Genomic DNA, 19,908 nt, shown 5'->3' with positions numbered 1-19,908 from the left:
AAAAAATGCAGAAATTGCATCAAAATTGATGCATAGCATCAACATAGTTAACAGGCAAACAGATTTATAATATCACGATGGGTAAATGGAAGGAAGTGTCATATGCCTGATACGGAATGTAAAGTTACTTACAACTTGGAACCACATGAGACATACCTATTGTCATAAGATATCGTTTATTAATTATAATATCATATCGCCCCATATACTTGTAACATATCGCGTTACATGACGCGGTGTTATAATATCGCGTTCGAGGGCCACATTATCAAGGCGACGTGACGCGCCGGAAACTAATGTCAGGTCGCAGCGGGTTCATTATAAAATTGTTTGGAGCAAACTTCAACAAGACAAGATTATTTAACCAAGGGTATGTAATAACGTACCCTATATTTTACAGTGTCTTTAACTAAGCGCAGTCAATTTTAGAACCGTCGTAGATATTATCCTCAGCAAATTATCCCACAGGTGAGATTAAGCATAGTCTCTCATAGAATAGGGAGACTTAAAGATTAGACCCGCTCTAACAACGGTTAGCTGCAAATATAACGATGGAAATATATTGTTGACTAGCTGTCGCCCGCGCTCTTTAGAACTAGTTGCTTGAGCAACGTCATTTCATTTAATTGAACAGAAATAAAAAAGTGGTAACCGTTGACTTCAAGATTAGGATGCAATTGAATCTCCCAAAAACATTTCTCACTTAAATATATTTAATAGTTACTGGTCCAAACGTTAACTAAATAATTATCATCACACTCTTCAAAGTCGTTTATAAAAAAATTACTCTAAAAATACATACATTGGATTTGAAATTACAACCTTTCACTTTAGTGCACCTTTTAAACCATTTAGCTATAAAGGGTTTTCACCACGTATACCAAGACAAGTTCAAGGAAGTACTTTACTTGTTATCATGCTAATACCATCAGCTTTTGCTGTAGCTATAACTGTACAACAGCTATAAGCAACTTATTAAACACAAAGTCCTCGACAACAGACCGCTAACTGGCAACAGTCAACACCGGCAGGGCATAGAATTAGCATTTATTTATTTAGCGGAGTGAACTCGCCAACCGATGTTTACTTAGTACTTAGAATAACTCTTATTTTAGGGTATCTAAATGTGTTTTATAGACCCCTTATAGCGCGAGTGTTCAGCCAACAACCATAAAGGTTAAGGCTTGGAATACACTGAATCCTGTTGCAATACAATTTAGTCAAATACAAACTGTTTTTACATAGCCAACTTTACACTACACATTCCTCACCAATTTTATAGTTAACGCATTGCATGCACGCATTTTTTTTATTATTCTTAGAGGTTTAAAAGTCTAAGTATTTTATTTGAATCATGTACAAAACACATAAACAAATTAAATTAAATAGCTATTTCATTCATAAGATTAAACTTTGATCAATATCGTTAAAATAATGTCTCATGGATCCAGCCTAGGATCAAAGTCAAATCATCATACAAGTTTAATTATCAACATTTAATAAAATCGAAGCTCTCTCCTTGTCCCTTGGTCCTTGACACTCCATTAATATCTTAACCCGACTTTCAACAATAATTTTTTGCTTCTGTGTAACTGGATTAAAACTCAGTGTGGTTCTGGACTTACGGCTAAATGTCGATGTAATAAATGCGAGTTACTCCTCTGGACGCTTATATGCAAATGTATCGGCGCCGTAAACTCCAGCATACATTATATTAATACGATACAAGGAAGAAATTAAACTTTAGGTACAGTTTCTCGGAGATACTTCTTATCGCCTTTTTGTTAGGAAGAGCACACATTTATTAGTGCTTCTAAGGGCATTTAAGGACATCTGAAGCCCCAGATGAGGATGTGCTACGGTGAGTGCTACTGGATTGCCTATGAGGAGTCTCTATGCCCTAGCCACCACGTAACGAGACAGAATACCCTAGATCTTAGACTAAAACCAAATATATCCATGACATGAGCGGTATCCCGACTAAATTTTGAAGAAAAACGTGGATACTTAAATCTGAAGCTTTTATTTAAAAAACATTGTAACGAGCACGTACGAAATTCTGTGACACATATAACGTAGTCTTTAAATATGAAGAATTCCACCTTTGAGTGAATTATTGTTACTTCCACGTTATTTTCTATGTTCTATTTCTGTCTTCTCTTCTCTTGCTCTTAATTGTAATAATTTCTTGAACTTATAACGGTGATAAAGCATCAAGTTTATCTTGCAGCAAAACTTCTTCTGCAAGATAAACAAGACTAGACTAGAGTGAAAGGCGTTTGTTCACTTATGAAAGCAGGATGGTTAACATGGGAGTAATAATTTGACACAATTCCTAGCAAAGTATTTGTGGTACAGTTAAACATTTTTGATTTAAAACGACTTTATGTTTAGCTACTTAAGTTGTTGCGAGCGATTTCATCAGCTTTTGATTCGGTTTCAGAAAATAATCTGGCAAGCACTTTACCGGAGCTAAAAAGTGCGCAAAGATTATGACGATCAGTTTTATTATTAAGTTTGTATTTTACCCTAGTGGGAATTTTCCATTGTTGCTTTTTCGGAATAAAAAATAACTATTCGATAAGATAGGTGCAGAGGTTTCAAGTAATTAGTATGAAAAATTCATGAAGAAATTATTAATATTCAGGCTTCTAGAGATTTCGTTTATTATCAAGAAACGTATTCAGTCACCACAACAATACGCTGCACAACAGTCTTTTTTTTATTGGTTTACTTTAGCTTGAGTAATATTATTATTGGATATATTATTATTCTCGGATAACAAGTCGTTAGCGCGAGTTAACAAACAAGTGGCGCCATCTAGTTTACAACTTGACAGTGTATGAAAAAAACACAAAACCTCTATCGCTAACGGTATAATTGTTTATTGCTGATCGCCAGCAGCTCGGAACAACAGCGCCGCTCGTGTCAACAGCTAACCTCATTATACTCTTCCGCGCTGTCAGTCAGGGTCGCATTGTTTGTTTTACGCCGGCTGCACTGCGAGGAAGTCTAACAACCAGCGCACATGGCTAATTGATTATTTTTAATTACTTTACACAATACAAGATTCACGTATACATACGGCTGTTGCCGGGTTTTTTTCTGTTTCCCGCAGGAACCGTCTGTTTTCCTGGATACAAAGACATAGGATACATCTTGTATCCTATTTCTTTGTCCAGGATGCAACCTTCATCTTATAAAATTCGGTTTGACGAAGCCGTGCATAGGTAACAGGTTGGCATCTATCTTGGTGCCGAGTTTTGCTAGAAGCTTAACATAGGTACCAAACAAACTAATAGGCCCACTTTTGTATTGTTAATCACGTTATGGATAGATCACTGATAGCCTAGTGGGTTCTCCTCCATTTTCGGGTGGCCGAGTTCGAATTCCAGCATGCATCTTTAACTTTCCTATGTTATGTGCGTTTTAAGCAATTCAAATATCCTTTGCTTCAACGGTGAAGGAAAACATCGTGAGGAAACCTGCATGCACTTTCCATAATATTTTCAAAGGTGTGTGGAATCCACCAATCCGCACTGGGTACACATTTTGGGAAACCCGTTATCTGTAGTGGGCCGGTCATGGGTTGATATAATAATGATGATGATATTGGATATATTGCGTTTTGATATTACATGATTCGTATTTGCCCTTGCTAACCCCAAGCTCCCGAAGTTAACAATCAATCTGATCCAAAATCTTAAGATGTCAGATTGAATTTATTAGAGCTATCTATGGAGGGTAGAGGTAAGGAGAGTCATCTTATATGGGAGAAAAGTTGAACAAGTGTCCAGTTGTTGCGCTAAATAACAGTTCAAAAATCCTCCACAATGGCGCTGGTGGATGCACAAGGTATGGTATGAATGTAGCAATCGTAGATGAATTGAAGTATGCCGAGTTAAAAAATTTAATGTCATTATCGACTAAAGTAGTTAATTATTGAGAATTTCAACAACTTACGTTGTACAAAATATTGTGGTAAATATAACCTTACTTCCTTGTATCTCCATACTTCCTTGTTTATTTTTCAAGCCTACTCTAACAATATTTATATTTGGCGCTTCTTTTAAGAGTTACCCTGATGCAAATGTGGCGCCATCCTAATTTAATACATTTTGACGATACTTTTTCATATACACAGATGACTCTCCTTACCTCTACCCTCCATAGAGCTATCTTTATCGACAGGGAAGAGCAGGTCAAGAATGGCAGTACTTAAATCAATCTGTCATTCAATTGGGTAGATCAAAGAAAAATTTACTACCTACGTAAGTTACAAATTCTCGTTGGTGTGAGGAATCAAAATTCAAAATTTATTTATTTGTTGACGGCCGATTGGCGCAGTTTGCAGCGACCCTACTGAGTCCAAGGCCGTGGGTTCGATTCCCACTACTGGAAAATGTTTGTGTGATGAGCATGATGGTGATGATGATGATGTTATTAGTGTCTGGGTGTTTATATGTATATTATAAATATTTATGTATTATATTCATAAATATATTTAACAGCTATCTTAGTACCCATAACAGAAGCTACGCTTACTTTGGGGCTAGATGGCGATGGGTGTATTGTCGTAGTATATTTATTATTATTATTATTTCAAGTAAGCCTACTTTATAAGCACTTTTGAACAGTCAAGTATCTATGTTTGTAGTGACTCTACCACCGGTTCGGAAAGCAGGTTCTACCGAGAAGAACCGGCAAGAAACTCAGTAGTTGCTCTTTTCCGATATCAACATTTACAATAATTTTTCTATCTTGCGGGAGATGAGAGCGAGGCTGGCTGCTTCCAATCTACGTTGTCATTATAGAATTCATCAAATGTATAGTAACCTCGCTGTATTTGATGTGTTTTTTCTAACATTTTTTAAATGTATATCACTAATTTATGTCCGTTTCTGGTAAGTCAATTGTTAATATCAGTTTTTTGTTTGTAAAGGGTAATATTTATCTCACAAAGACTTTATTATTATTAATATGTTGCGAAGCTACGTAAGTATGCCTACTTAATAACAATCGCAAAGGTATAAAATAAGCAAACGGATTACTTGAAGTGTAAATTACATCATAGCTATCACTGACTCACTCTGCGAAAGTCTGTTAAAAAGGTAGTGAAGTTGAAAACACACCTTCCCCCTACTATTGTGCCTAATCTTAGAGCGTCCACAATAAGTCAAAGTCAAAGTCAAAAATATATTTATTCAAGTAGGCCCATAGGTGGCACTTTTGATGCGTAGGTGGCTTAAGCAAGGATCACTACCTACGACTTGACAAGACATCCTCTCAAGAAACACACGAAGCCACGATTATAATCTGGTACAAAGTAATTTTATTTTTATTTGCCTTTAATTACAGTTGTGTATCGCTTTCCTTTGAACGGATAGATACTACAGATACGAATCAATTAGAGTAAAAAAACCAAGTGCTTGGCGGAAAAAAACATAAAAGAATAATTCCTTTATTCGAAACGTATAATTAAGAAAGCTTTTTAGACGGAACGGTAGAAATTACTTTTTCTAATTAAATTGAAAAGCAATTTCGAACGCTATCCACATTTTCGTATCGTATTTATGTTGTTGCTTGTTTCAAATATATATTTTTATTTGTACTTATTCATATTGCGCTGACATGCTTTTGCTTTTATAAAAATGTTGAAGGCTTCTGTCGCTAAATAAATAATCACGATGTTCGTTGGAGTAAATGTACCTATTCTATTATTGAAACCATTTATGATAGATGCTTCAACTACTGATCACAAGGTATGAGGTCCCGGCTTTGTTCGGCTCAGCCCAAAACCTGTATTTTCTGTCGAGGAATTCTCAGTCACAGCCCGGTGTTTCGATATTGGCACTGTCTACCACTCGTGCCTTAAAAAGCAAGTTAAGATATTAGCCCTGGGATATTATAACTTACAATCATCAACACATTACCGGGCAACTAAAAGACATAGGGGTCCTCTCAGAATGGGTTAAGGTCGTAGTCTTCCTACCACGATGGCCAAGTGGGGATAAGTAGACTTCTTACGCCGTTGAGAACATTAAGGAGAACTCTCAGGCATGCAAGTTTCACCGTTGAAAGCAAGTGAGAATTAAATTGCTTAAATTAAAAACGTACATAGCTCGGAAAAGTCAGTTTTGCGTACCGGGGTTCGAACTCGGTCTTCAATACCGAAGCCCACTGGGCAATGACCGCTTCATAATATCACTAGTGTGTTTTAATAATCGGCAAAGCCTATGCATGCCCCAAAGCGTTAGAGCGGCGTGGATGCTAAGCTCTTAATCTGTCTGCTGCGAGAGAGAAGGCGTGCTCAGCAGTTGGGCATTCATAGGCTGAGGATTATGATGACGGTTGTTATTATCATTATTAAACTCTTTATTTGTATACCACAACATTAAAATATACAAAAATATAATAGGAACAGAAACATGGAGAAAGAAGTGGAATACAAGAGGCGGCCTTATCGCTTAATAGCGATCTCTGCCAGGCAACCTTTGAATTAGGGAAAAAAGAAGAGGAGAAACTGCTAATGGTATAAATTTTTAAAAAACATACATGCAAATAACTACATAGGTACTAATGCATAAACTAGTGTACCCAAATATATCAAAAGTGTATAATATAATTAATAAATATAAAAATAAACTAATACATATAATAACAACACTTACGTATTTAAATACTTTGACATACAATAAAAACGTTAGTATATACATGCTATTTATATAGTCGATGGTTGTTTGTGGAATAACATTATTTGTACGTTGAATCAAGAACATACAGAATCCTCATTCTGCCATTATAGGTATAGGTAGGTATGAAGTGAGTAACCGTTTATTCGAGAAACCATCCTTAAATGGAGTGGTTTTTGATATTTCAATAATAGTCGTGTTCACAGTTCTTAATTCTGTATATTTGTACATTAATCCACTTTATCCTGCTGCTTTTTCGAGTTAAAAATACAAGCAATATATTATGTAAGCTATTATTATGTGAAGCGCTAATAGCCCAGTGAGTAGGACTTCGACTTCACTTTCGGGGGGCTGAGTTAAAATCCCAGCACGCACCTCTAACTTTCACTCTTAACTTTCTAGTAAAATATCACTTGCTTCAACGTTGAAGGAAAACAATGTAAGGGAAACCTACAGGCCAGAGAGCTTTCCATAATGTTCTCAAAGGTTAGGAATCCACCAATCCGCACTGAGCCAGAGTGGTGGACTACGGCCTTAAACACTCTCATTGTGGGAGGAGACCCGTGCTCTGTGAGCCGGTAACAAGTGGATATGATGATGATGACGATGATATGTTATGTGCTAACATTTCGATCGGGTCAGTAATCTTTTCAAGCCAAAGATCAATATAAACAAACAGTAGTATGGATTTTGTCATTCACCGTAAAACTTTATGAGTTTTTGCATAGAAGTCGTAAAGATAGTTAAATGCATAGAATAACGAATGATAGCTGTAGGTGTTGAGCAGAATCCTCATGACTTTGAAATTAGGAGACAACTCGGATCGAGTGCACTTACACATTTATAGAGTCGCGCCGTTTTACTCTAACGGACTTTCTCAAGATGCAAATCGCGAAGAAAAGTGTTTCCAATATAAAGAGTATTCACAAAACATCGGCCATATTATAAAATAACTAGAATCCCGCAATTATTTTCGAAGTGAAACTTCTTTATCGGCGTTGGAAAAAGAATTATTGTCACATTTTTCAGTTACGCGTCACATTTTTCCGTTACGCGCCATTTTTATCTGTTACGCGCCATCTTCATTTTTGAGTCACATTTTTCGTTACGCGCCATATTTTTTCCCAATACATTCAACACGTGGGTGTGATTAAGGGTTTTTTTTTTACTTTTTGATTGTAAATAATTTAAAGCGGTAATTTTTAGTGGAAGTTTTTAGAGCATTGCGTAAGAACTCGACTCCACTTTTGGGGAGCTGAGTTCTAATCCCAGCACGCACCTCTAATTTTTCTAAGGCAAGTGCGTTTTAAGTAATTAAAATATCACTTGCTTCACCGGTGAAGGAAACATCGTGAGAGTTCAACATAATGTTCTCAAAGGTGTATGGAGTCCAAAATTCGGCACTGGGCCAGCGTGGCGCAGACCCGTGCTCCGTAGTGGGCCGGTAATGGGTTGCTGTGATGATCATATTAACCCATTCAGTATCAGTAAATAATTTTATTAAAACGAGCAATTATTAATTATTACGACTGTAACCTAGAAAATATGAATTAATTGTAATAATGAAATAAAGAAGATGTTATAAAGAAGTTTCACTTCTTACGTGTGTACACTATTACACACACACATTTTTATTTTATAGTAAAAAGTATGCTATATCAGTCTTTAGGGTGTAAGCTATCACTATGCTAAATTTCATCAGTTTCGATTTAGTTGTAACAAAGGTAATTTTATTAAATCCCGCTGGAAAATTTGTCGGGTTCGTTTCATGGTAAAAATTATCTAACAAATAAGGGTAAAGAAAAGATTTGCTATATAGATAAGCTTTTCATTGTGCCACATATAACTTTGTAATCATATGGTTTCATCAGGATCCGTTTTTTTCATCCATAATATTAGTATGAATAACAAGTAAGGTAGTTGAAGATTAGTTTGGCGTAGTTGAGACACGTTAAATAATTCAATCGCGCTGATTTAAGACTAGTCCATAGATGGCTGACCAACGTTGGCCCTTAAATCTTATCAATGAATTGCTACGTAATAACTACGTGAATCCATCATATCCATAATCATCGTAGCCTGATTATACCATTAACGATTAATCAAAGTTATTTTTTTTTCCTAAGCTCTCTTCTTTATTCTAAACTAGCTGTCCCGCCGAACTTCGTACCGCGCATATTTTTTTTTTTATGAATGTTATTATTTTAATACTTATTATCCTATTCCGGTCTAAGAGGACTCCAAAAAATCAAATATCATAAAAATTTGTTTAGCCCATCTTGAGTTATAAATGGTGTAACTGACTTTTTATGTCAACTCACACGGGAACGCTGTCGAACGGGATAAACAGTATCCTATGTCCGTCTCCTGGTTCTAAGCTACCCACCCACCAATTTTCAGCCATATCGATACAGCCGTTCTTGAGTTATAAATAGTGTAACTAACACGACTTTCTTTTATATATATAGATTTTAACTTTTAATTGTTGTACGAGAAGGTACTACATATGATTTCATATATCCACTTTGTGTTTTTTTTTTCTAATATTGAATAGTTTCATAATAAAGTTATAAGTTTGCTGTCAAATTTGAATATATTCGTATGATTTTTAGCGGCTACTTTATTTGTGTGTGTGTTATTTTCTTTGTACTAATTTTAAGTATTAAGTAAACTGTTTGGGCTTTAATAAATAAAATAATAAGCTCGCCAATTCATTTTGCGTCTCATTTGTATGTATTTTTGAGTAGTAGTAAAGCTTTTTGTGACAGAGCTCGTCCGGGGACGTACCACCATGCATATTTCTGCTGCTAATCAGCATTGTTGCAATCCGGTCTAAAGGGCGTGGTGATTACAGGGACTTGACATCTAAGCCACAGGTTAATGAACATTGGGCAACAGTTTGCAGGATGTGTTCCTTGTATACCCTGCGAAGTGTTGCTCTGTTTATAGGTGATGGTTTTCCACTTAACATCTTAACATCATGCTTGGTACATAAATTATTTACGAAAAAATTAACACATATAGGTATTGTATCTCTGTTTTAGGTCTTTACCGAGCAGTACGAAATGCATGTGCACACTCTCATAATGATAGTGGTTTTATATGACTCTCTGAAGTAAACTCCTCGTAACTTCGATTTAGTTATTGGTTGTGTCAAGTGGGTTTTTCTTAATATGGTAGTAAAATCTCTCTTTCCACAGAGTTCTATTGTATATTTAATTAAACACAGCAAAGTGAATGTACAAGGTATATAGGTCTTTCACTTTTCTGAATACTAGGTTTCAGAGCTGTTTTGTTGCATTTTAATCCTAAGTGCTCAACAGGTCGGACAATATCAGATTTCCCTTAAAATATTACCTTTTAAGTATTTAAAGTAAACGACATTTCGACGCCAGTCTGACGCGCTGCGAACGTGATACAGACGCAATTTTTACTTATGCATCGTACGTTCAACGGTCAAACAATTGTCTTGTAATACTCGCGTGTGTTTGACACGCTCGTAGAATGAACGATTGGGGCAAAAGTCTTGTTCAAAGAAACTATAATAACATAGCACTTTAGCGCTCGACTGTCCGCGGGCCCGCAGCCGTTTACGATCAGATAACTTTCAGCTTCGACTTTTTCAATGAATTCTAAATGCGCGGCAACTGTCCTCACACTCCGTCACTTTCTAACCCAAGGAGATAACGATCTTTTGTCTCACTCACTCCATTGTCACCGATGGATGCCCTGATACTATTGTCACTCTGTCTCCACTGAAGGGTCCTTCTGTTATCACCTAAATCATTTTCATTCCTATTGCTTTTTCGAGTACTCTCCGAAATTCAACTAGTTTTTTGTCATATAAATTGTAACGAAGTTCGGCAGAAGCAATTATAATAAATGGAATTTTAAATGAGTTTAACAAGAGAGTTCAAATTAAAATTAATGTCGCTCCGGGTTTGTATTTCCCTGTTGTATATTTTTTGATTGCAAATTTTGTATTTAACACTTTTGACGGTAACTTGGGTTTTTAAATTTCAACAGATCTACGTTGCTAGTGTGTATATATTATAAGAATGTACTAAGCAGTAGCTTACATACTAATATAAAAAATAAATTCACCTCCATGAAAATGTACTCTATGATACACAAGAAAAGAGGAAATATAAATCTTTTTTGCTTTTACTTCCAATTATTTAGTGTCGTTTTAAGACGTACGTAGAGAGCTATGTTTGAAGCATTCTAAAGATATGTATGTAAATCATAACATATATCCCAGGAATCATAATTTTCCTATCAATTAAGAGTCGGAGTTCGTTCAACTTGCTTTGAAACGAAGAAACCTAAACTCCATATTGTTTATTCGTCTTTTTTCAACAAAGATGTCGATGAGATTTTGTCGACCTCCCTATTCAAGTGATGAGCGCTTTGGTCACGTTATGGTCGCGTGTGGGAGATTGCGGCAGGGTAGTGGAGTACATAGAGGGCATGCACAGGGTATGCAGAGGATATTAAATGAAGAAAATCTCTAGAATGAGTTATAAATACTTAAGAGTAGGCTTTTTATAACTTTTAAAAAGCCTATTATTAAGTTTTTTTTAAACGCGCACGAGTTTTTTACAGGTTACAGGTTACCGGTTACCCGCTTTTTTAGCGTTGCTGCGTATTAACCAATTGAGGGTTTGGGTTAAATATACCCGCCTTACCCCGTGAGGTGAGCCCGCTACCATCTCAGACTGCATCATCACTTACCAAAGGGTGAGATTGCAGTCAAGGGCTATGAGTTAAGTAGATGCAATAGTATTAAGTATTAAAATTGCTTTCGCAGGTGGCCACTTCATGATAGGCGGTAGCCGTGGTGACATTCTGGTGATCAGGGAAGCCCGACCTGATGACGCGAGCTCCTACTCCTGTGAAGCCCAGCACGTTTTGACTGGAGAGAAGAGAAGGAGTCCATCAGCCATGATCGCTGTTTCACGTACGTAAGCTTCTTTCAGAAAGGTGTTTTATGGATACTTTTTGCACCATCCACTGTATACCTGCGTATGTGTAGCTTAACGTCAAATTATAACTTTCAGTGATAACCAACACCTTTACAACTCATCATTCAGTATGTACTATGTATGTGTTCTTGTATAGTTTTTTTGTGTTTTATTGTCATAAAGATTCATCTAAAGTGAAACAATTGATTCAAAAATGTTTTATTCACGTAGACCTTATACTCGTAACAGGCACTTATGAAGTTCATACGTTTAACATGTTACACTAATGTTAGTAATGGTGATAATTGCATTCGTTAACTTAAAACTAAAGCTATTAGAGTTCCAAACGCGCTCTGGTCTAAGAAGAGCCCACAACCAGCTTAGCAAGGTTTTTTTTGTTATCACCATCTCACAGGCTAGTTAATTTGGTTGTCTAAGTCTATTGGTTAAGTAATTATAATTAGTTTCCACTGGTAGGCAAATCATTACACATAATATGCGGTGATTTGGCTTTTCTGAAAGGGTGCTAACTAGCAAAGATTGAAAGCTCTTTAAAGACTAGAAAAAAACTGTGACACTTTAGAAATATACAATTTCTGAAACTGACTTAAATAAAGAACTTAAAATAAAAATAATTCTCAGAAACGCCTTAAACATTACTTAATATCAAAAAAAAAACACGTATACCATGTTCTCAGTTTTAATCCGCAGTATAAAGCGGGATAAAATCTAAACCTACATACCTACTGTTTGAAACTAACCACGCATTTTAGTTTAACTCTTTAAAATGTAAAATAATAGCGAAATCGGGTTTGTAGAGGAAAGTTAGTCGTCTGCTTATGTTTCCAGTTTTATACCTATAGTTTTTTATGATGTGTGAGTCGTTTAAAACATCCTCGTGTACTTTGGAGGTAGTCGAATAATTGTACCCTTGTGGGGACTAAAGCGTTTTAAGAGCAGTAATATTTTATAGAAAGTAGACTGTATTGATAGACGAAAAAGAAAGGTGTATAATGATTTGGAAAACACGTGAAGGATCTGGATTAAACGGAATCAACTCACGGTACCCCTCGCGAATCCAGCGTAACACTTATTTACACTTACACACAATAACTTCACCACCACAATACACAATGAGGCGTTATGCGAAACGATATTAATTTATATAATTTTTATAACTTATACGGCCCCATGCTCTAGCTTCCCACGAATAGTAAGTGCGCGCGCGAGGGCAGTCGGAGTTCGATTTTTTGTTCATAAATTTGCGAGCCCCAAAGGGCGGGTGGAAGGAAATAAAGATAGGAGTTTTAATAAGAGGTAAAGATAAATTGTCTAATTAGTCATTTTTGATATCTATGCGTTTTGTTTTGGCACATATTTTGATTGCCATTTTATAATTGAGGTTCCTATTATTACCAGCTATCTATTAATTTATTATAAATTCGACACACACTTTGACAGTTATTAAACAATGATGAATTTAATGGCATTTCACATAACATGTTTTTTCCACAATTCAAAGAACATAAAAAACACAAACACAAAAATCTGAACAAAAACACATTCTTACTCACTATGGATCACGAAGTGCTGCGTTAGATTCCCGGATCACGTTAAAAATAATTAAAAGGCCCTATTTGGTTTGTTTAAAAGAAATTCTCTTCACTGTCCGTCCCCGTTATAACTATACTAACCTGTGATAATAATAATATAGGTTGAGGACGGTGATGATGTATTTTTACACATAAATATATAATTTAGAGATTGGTATGAATGCAGATCTATTTATGTATTTATGAATGCAGATCAAACTGGAAGCATGGCTCCGCGGATATTGACGATATCAGAAGACGAGACAGTGCCGCAAGGCGGAGACATCAGGCTCGTCTGCTGTGCCATTGGAAGTCCCCCTCCAGCATATAGGTATGAAAAAAAAATACTATAAGACAAAATGTAAACGATCCTTATCTACTGTTTTTGATGTTTAATTCTTTACCTTCTCCACATCTCACACTTCTTATCGTGCCCGACCATTGTATATGGGTTAGCGCATTGAAACAAAAATACTGTGTTGGAAATTTAATTTCTACTCATTAATGCAGTGTTATAGAGCTTCGGATTCCCTTTCGGGTTTACAGAGTTTGACGAACAGATTTTGGAGTTATTACTACTAGTCGACAAGTTGAAAATGGTACAAAATAGAGATACTGCTCTTAAAATTATGTGCGATAGCTCATTGGATCCGGAATGGCGCCTAGAAAAATGTGCCAAAAGCGTGTATTATCACATAAGAAATTGCTAAATTTATAAACTGTGAAGTTGCAGTTCACAGTGACGTAGCTTTCTATTGGTGAAATAATTTAGAATAATTTAGAAAATCGGTTCAGTAGATCCAGAGATTACCCCTTACAACATCACAAACTCTCAAGCGTTACCTTTTTATAATATTAGTATAGATTAAATAAATAAGTTCCTTAGTTTACTTATCAGCATAATCTGTAATAGTCACCGTTCATTAGTTTCATGCCAGCATTCGCTCACCAGCTTTATAATATTTGCGTGTGATTTCAAGCTGGTTCCGCCACGCCAACGGGAGGCTCAGCCCCGTCTCCAACAGCATCAGGATCTCGGTGTCCGACCAAGTGCTGATCGTGAGACGAGCGCAGCTGTCCGACAGCGGGGTGTGGACCTGCCGCGCGCACAACCAGTACGGCGAGCAGCGCAGAGACGCCCGGCTCAGGGTGCGGACGCGACTGGTCGTCAGTGTTCATCCGCAGTTACAGGTACCCTACCTTTTATACTATTTTATCCTAATCATCCACAGCCTTTACCCACTGCTGGACTAACGGGTTTACGAGACTAACTTCACGGGTTGGTGATCACAGTCGATAGTAGTATTAGCACAGAAACTGCTGCCCGCTCTCTGTTATATCCCTTTTATCGCCTCGAACGATACGGAGGTGTGTTGGTGACAGTTGTATTCTGATCTGCCGTCACCACACGGCGTATTTTATCTTAATAACAAACTTCTGCTAAACTTGCTACGTTGGTTAGATATGTGGGTCAAATCCTACATCTGTCGAACCAGTAATTTACAACCGGAATTGAATTTAGAATTCCTAATCTAAGAATTTCAGCTATTTACGAAAGAGGATAACGGTGATATCCTGGTGTTAAAGGGCTTCGGTCAAAATCAAAATCAAAATTATTTCAAGTAGATCCTTTTATAAGCACTTTTTAAACGTCAAGTCAGTCTGTTTGTAGTGACTCCACCAACTCCTTTCCAGAGTTAACATATCTCTAAATGTTACTCTGGAATCACTCTAATTATTGCTGATTAAAATCCTTTGCGTCGTTGAAAATAACTAAGCGTACAAATACCAGGAGTGACATTGTTATATACTATTTTTAAGGAAGATTTGCTGTTTGTTTGTACTTAAGAGGCTATGAAACTTTTTTATTAATAGAAAGCTTTATTACCACGACGTAACAAAAGCTATAGGTATGATAATTCCAACTAAATTAGAGTTCCTAATGAAATTTGCAAAAATATAACTTAATGGAGCTCTGAGAAAACTATTTATGATACATAAAAGTCAATACTACGTGAATAAAGTAGGTATTTATTTTATACATATCTCGATTCCCGTGAGATTTTTAAAACACGTAATTTGATGGCTGACTGGCGCAGTGGGCATTCTGAGTCAAAGGCCGTGGGTTCGATTCCCACAACTGGTAAATGTTGGTGTGATGAACATAAATTTTTTTAGTGTTGGGTGTTTATCTGTATATTATAAGTATTTATGTATCTATTATTCATAAAAAAATATTTATCAGTCATCTTAGTAGACATAACACAAGCTATGCTTACTTCAGGGCTAAATGGCGATGTGTGTATGGTCGTAGTTTATTTATTATTACTATTATCGCAAACAACAGCTAAAATGTAATGACAAGTTCAACTACCCTTTTCATATTGTGTGTTTTAAAAGGAAGGAAAACTAAATAATTCTTTAAAAGTTCTTCAAAGTCAATTTCTTTAAGAAAACTTCTTTGCAAAAAAAGAAACATTTGTTGATATTTGTCTAGTGACGTCTAGTGGTTTATCTAGGTCTAGTATGCAGTGTGCATAATATTTTTTTTCCTTACTGCCCGCCACTGGTGCGTGTTGTATAGTAACACAACATCATTACCTCTGTCGCCAATAAACTCGTTGTGCAATTGACTAGGCTACATAAAATTGGTAATAGTTCAATGAAAATTGTATATTATTGTACAATAATTAATTATTTTGTAATATAAATAAAAATAAATAAATATACTAAAACAATACACACATCGCTATCTAGGCCCGAAGTAAGCGTACTTGTGTTATGGGTACTATGTTGACTGATGAATATTTTTTAATGTATAATATTCATCACACAAAAATTTTCCAGTTGTGGGAATCGAAACCACGGCCACTCAGAAAGCAGGGTTGCTGCCCACTGCGCTAGTCAGTCATCTACAGCCGTGTCTTATATGCAAAGCTTATAGAAAAATCCTATTATAGTATTTTGATTATTATAAGTAAAGATTATTTAAACGATAAAAAGCTTGGGTATGCACTGCTGTAACTTCATAAATATTAATGAACTGTGAGATAACAAAAAATAAAATACTTGAATAAGTTTGTTGTGGGCTCTTCTTCGACCGGGGCGCTTTTGGAACCCTCGTAGCTTTAGGTTTAAGTTAGCGAATGTAGTTATCACCGTCCCCTTCAAATTATGAATGGGCTTATATGAATAAAGAATATGTGATTTTTTTTTATATAAACAAAGAAACATTTCGAAGGTCATGGTTTAAGCCTTCTGTACATCCAGCTACACCGGAAACCAGACCAGACCGGATCACAGTTTTGCAACAATTCTATTTTGCGGCAGAAACAAGCCTGGTACTACTGTACTTCCTCGGACGAGCTCTGTCACTAAATACTTTGTTACTCATTTATTTATTTTATTTATAGTCTATATTTGCAAACAAAAATACAGGAGAAGAATTAAAAAAAACACAGACAGAAACAGTGTACAAAAGGCGGCCTTATCGCTTAGTATTATCTGCCAGACAACCTGGCAGAGATCGCTAAACAGAAGGAAAACAGACGGCGGGTTGTTCATAATTAAAAACAAATACATACTAATAACAACATACTAATACTTGAACTAGATTACACAAATAAATAACACATAATATAATAAAAAGTAAAAAAAATAAAAAATAATAAACTTATATATGTTTAGTAAACTATTGTGATGTGTGTCAGTTTTCTTAAATATATCCAAAGCTCAATGGCCTTGCACTGTAAACGAGTGCTCGTTCTGTGAAAATACATACTCAGAGTCAGCGCGCGACACGATCTTAAATCGGACTGCACTCTCAGAAGAGTGAACTTCTTAAGATAAGAATTACGTCGCTATAATTCGGAAACATTTGTCACACCGCTGCTACAGATCCATTTAAAAATGTGTAGCCCTGAGAGGCTTATTAGGAAATAGTTTTATCTCCCCGAGTATGCTCCTTATATAAATAAAAATAAATATTTCATTCAGCACCTAGAAAGTTTCTTAAACCTTGAATAAATAAATAAATAAATAAATATACTAGGACAGTACACACATCGCCATCTAGCCCCAAAGTAAGCGTAGCTTGTGTTATGGGTACTAAGACAACTGATGAATATTTTTATGAATAACATACATAAATACTTAAAATATACATATAAACACCCAGACACTGAAAAATATACATGCTCATCACACAGACATTTTCCAGTAGTGGGAATTGAACCCACGGCCTGGGGCTCAGAGAGCAGGATCGCTGCAAACTGCGCCAATCGGCCGTTGAACCATCAAGCTAATATATATTTAAGACCATACTCCACTTTGGCTCTGCGACTATTTTCGACCTAACTGAAAAAACGAGAACTCGTAGTTTATCCCTAGTGCCCTTTATTTCGTTACAAGCCTAACAATTTCCTTCGTTTCCCCGCACCCGTTCCCTCGGGAAAGACCTTTGCTACGTCACCAATACGCTAGGAATTTTTATTACGGTTTTTTTGGTTTTGTATTAGAAATTCGACAAGACAAAAGTCTATATAATTTCCAATAATGTCATATTTTTACTTCGGCGGTCGGTATTGAGAGTACCTACAGCGTTGATCCTTAGATATTAATGGAAGAATTAGTAACGTGAGGGTTCTCTTTGTCATCCTCATTGTCAACCCATCACTAAATTTACTAGCTCTTGACTGCAATCTCACCTGGTGGTAAATGATGATGCAGTTAAAGCGGGCTAACCTTTTATGGAGTATGGTATACCCATAATTGGCGACATCGCAACGGATTACTAAATCGCTTAGCGGCACATCTTTGTCTGTAGGGTGGTAACCAGCCACGGCCAAAACCTCTCACCAGACCAGACCAGAGAAAATTCAAAAAAAATTGCCCCTGTCGGGAATCGAACCCAGGACCTCCTGCGCTAGGGAGGTCAAAAACTCCTAACCTGCTATCGTCGCATCTTATTATTCCACTTAGTTAAAGAGCAATGTAACTAACAGTAGCCACCAGGTGAGAATGACACTGGATGAAGGACATAAATATATGGTGGCGGTCATTAATGACCGCTTGCACATAAGGATCATCAATATGAAACCATTACCGGCACACCACGAATGAGCAGGGTTTTGGCTGTAGTCCACCATGCTGGCCAATTGCGGATTGGTGGACTTCACACGCCCGCGCGAACACTATGGAATGCAGGTGTCTTTTTACAAAGTGAAATTTTAATTGTCTAAATTAAAAAGGCACATTTATTACGAAGAGAACAAAGCAACGAGTTAAATTATATCGATGGAACAAAAGATCGAACTTGGTCCCTCTGAAAGGGAGACCGTACTTTTAACCACTAGGCTTTTAACGCTCGAGGATATAGCAATATAATTAAACTGAAAATGATATCACAAGTAGGAACATTCTGTCCCCACGGACCGTTGGATAAATCTTGAAATTTACGATGTTGTATTGACTACATTCAGTAGTTACCTACAACTCGTTTGACGTCATCTGTTTAGCCAGTGGGGTTCTACCGACACTGTCTTTCGATTGCTACTCCAGTAGCTATAATACGAGATTTGCTCGATCGCTATCGAAGCGTCGTTTTGTAGTATTAAAGTCTGTATTGTCAAAGCAAAATATACATAATGTCACTCGTTTTAGAATCACAAATCTTGTACTTCTGATTTTTTTTCACAAACGTACAATCAAAAGCCCGAGGTAATAGTAGGCAAATTTGAGCTTTAACTTAATTCCAATAAGAACCACTGTACTTTTTTTTAACTTTTAGACTTGCGCTTGACCACAATCTCACCTGATGGAAAGTGTAGCTGTGACTAACATGGGACGCGCTTGCCTAGAAGATGCCTATTCACTTTTGTTTTCAATATAACCAGGTTGTAAGAATTAGGAAACACAGAACTCGGGAGGGTGTTCCAAACCCCAACCATTAGTATAAATAAAGAAGATGCAAATCGCTTCGTGAAAGTTTTTGGGATAGTAACAACATAGGGGTGAAAACCCGCCCGGTGCCTTGCAGTGCGATGGTAGAATGGTGAGGAGGGGATGAGATCGAATTGTTCCTGAGCACACTCTCCAAAGTTATATCCTATAATATATTTTCATACTCGAAAAGACTTCTCAATTGCGGAGGGCATATCTTTTACTAAGGCTGCAATACCGACCCGGCTTTTTCACTCAGCTCGGTGATAACGCAACTCTTAGTCAGATTCCATTAGTTCTACCTTTCAATACACAAAACGATGATACAAATCCCCAGTGTTATTTCCACTCCCTCCAGTAGGTGGGGTGACGGGTGTGAAGCCTCGTCTATATTCGATGAGCGCGGCTAACGCCACGCAGTCTCGGTGTCTGCTCGGAATGCTTATTTTTCAATTTCCAAAATGCGCTGAGAAATGTAAGCAAATTTAACAATCCAGTAGAAGACTATTGAATCATTCAAGTATTTATATCTCTAAAAGTGTGTGGGTATGTTTCGTATAGGCTCCGAAACGGCTGGACCGATTTCAATGAAACTTTCAGTGAATCTCCGGATTGACCTAGCGAGTAATTCTGTAAAGTTTGGTGACGATCGGAGCACTCCTATTTTGAACTGTCAAACTGTCAAATTTTATTTACTATGATGATATTCTATTGTTGGGT

General features: G+C 36.6%; 1 protein-coding gene across 1 annotated transcript in view; it reads left to right on the top strand.

Moving 5' to 3' along the window:
* The window catches only part of LOC120630995 (Down syndrome cell adhesion molecule-like protein Dscam2), a 123,188-nt gene that overhangs the window by 55,546 nt on the left and 47,734 nt on the right, over window positions 1–19,908 (top strand). The window contains exons 5-7 of the mRNA XM_039900385.1: window positions 11,503–11,652; window positions 13,462–13,579; window positions 14,229–14,439. Of these exons, the coding sequence (XP_039756319.1) occupies window positions 11,503–11,652; window positions 13,462–13,579; window positions 14,229–14,439 (479 nt within the window). The remainder of the gene's footprint in view (window positions 1–11,502; window positions 11,653–13,461; window positions 13,580–14,228; window positions 14,440–19,908) is intronic.

Source organism: Pararge aegeria, chromosome 2 (genome assembly GCF_905163445.1).
Source record: "Pararge aegeria chromosome 2, ilParAegt1.1, whole genome shotgun sequence".
Taxonomy (NCBI): domain Eukaryota; kingdom Metazoa; phylum Arthropoda; class Insecta; order Lepidoptera; family Nymphalidae; genus Pararge; species Pararge aegeria.
Note: the sequence above shows the minus strand (reverse complement) of the source record. Positions and strands in the feature narration are given on the sequence as shown.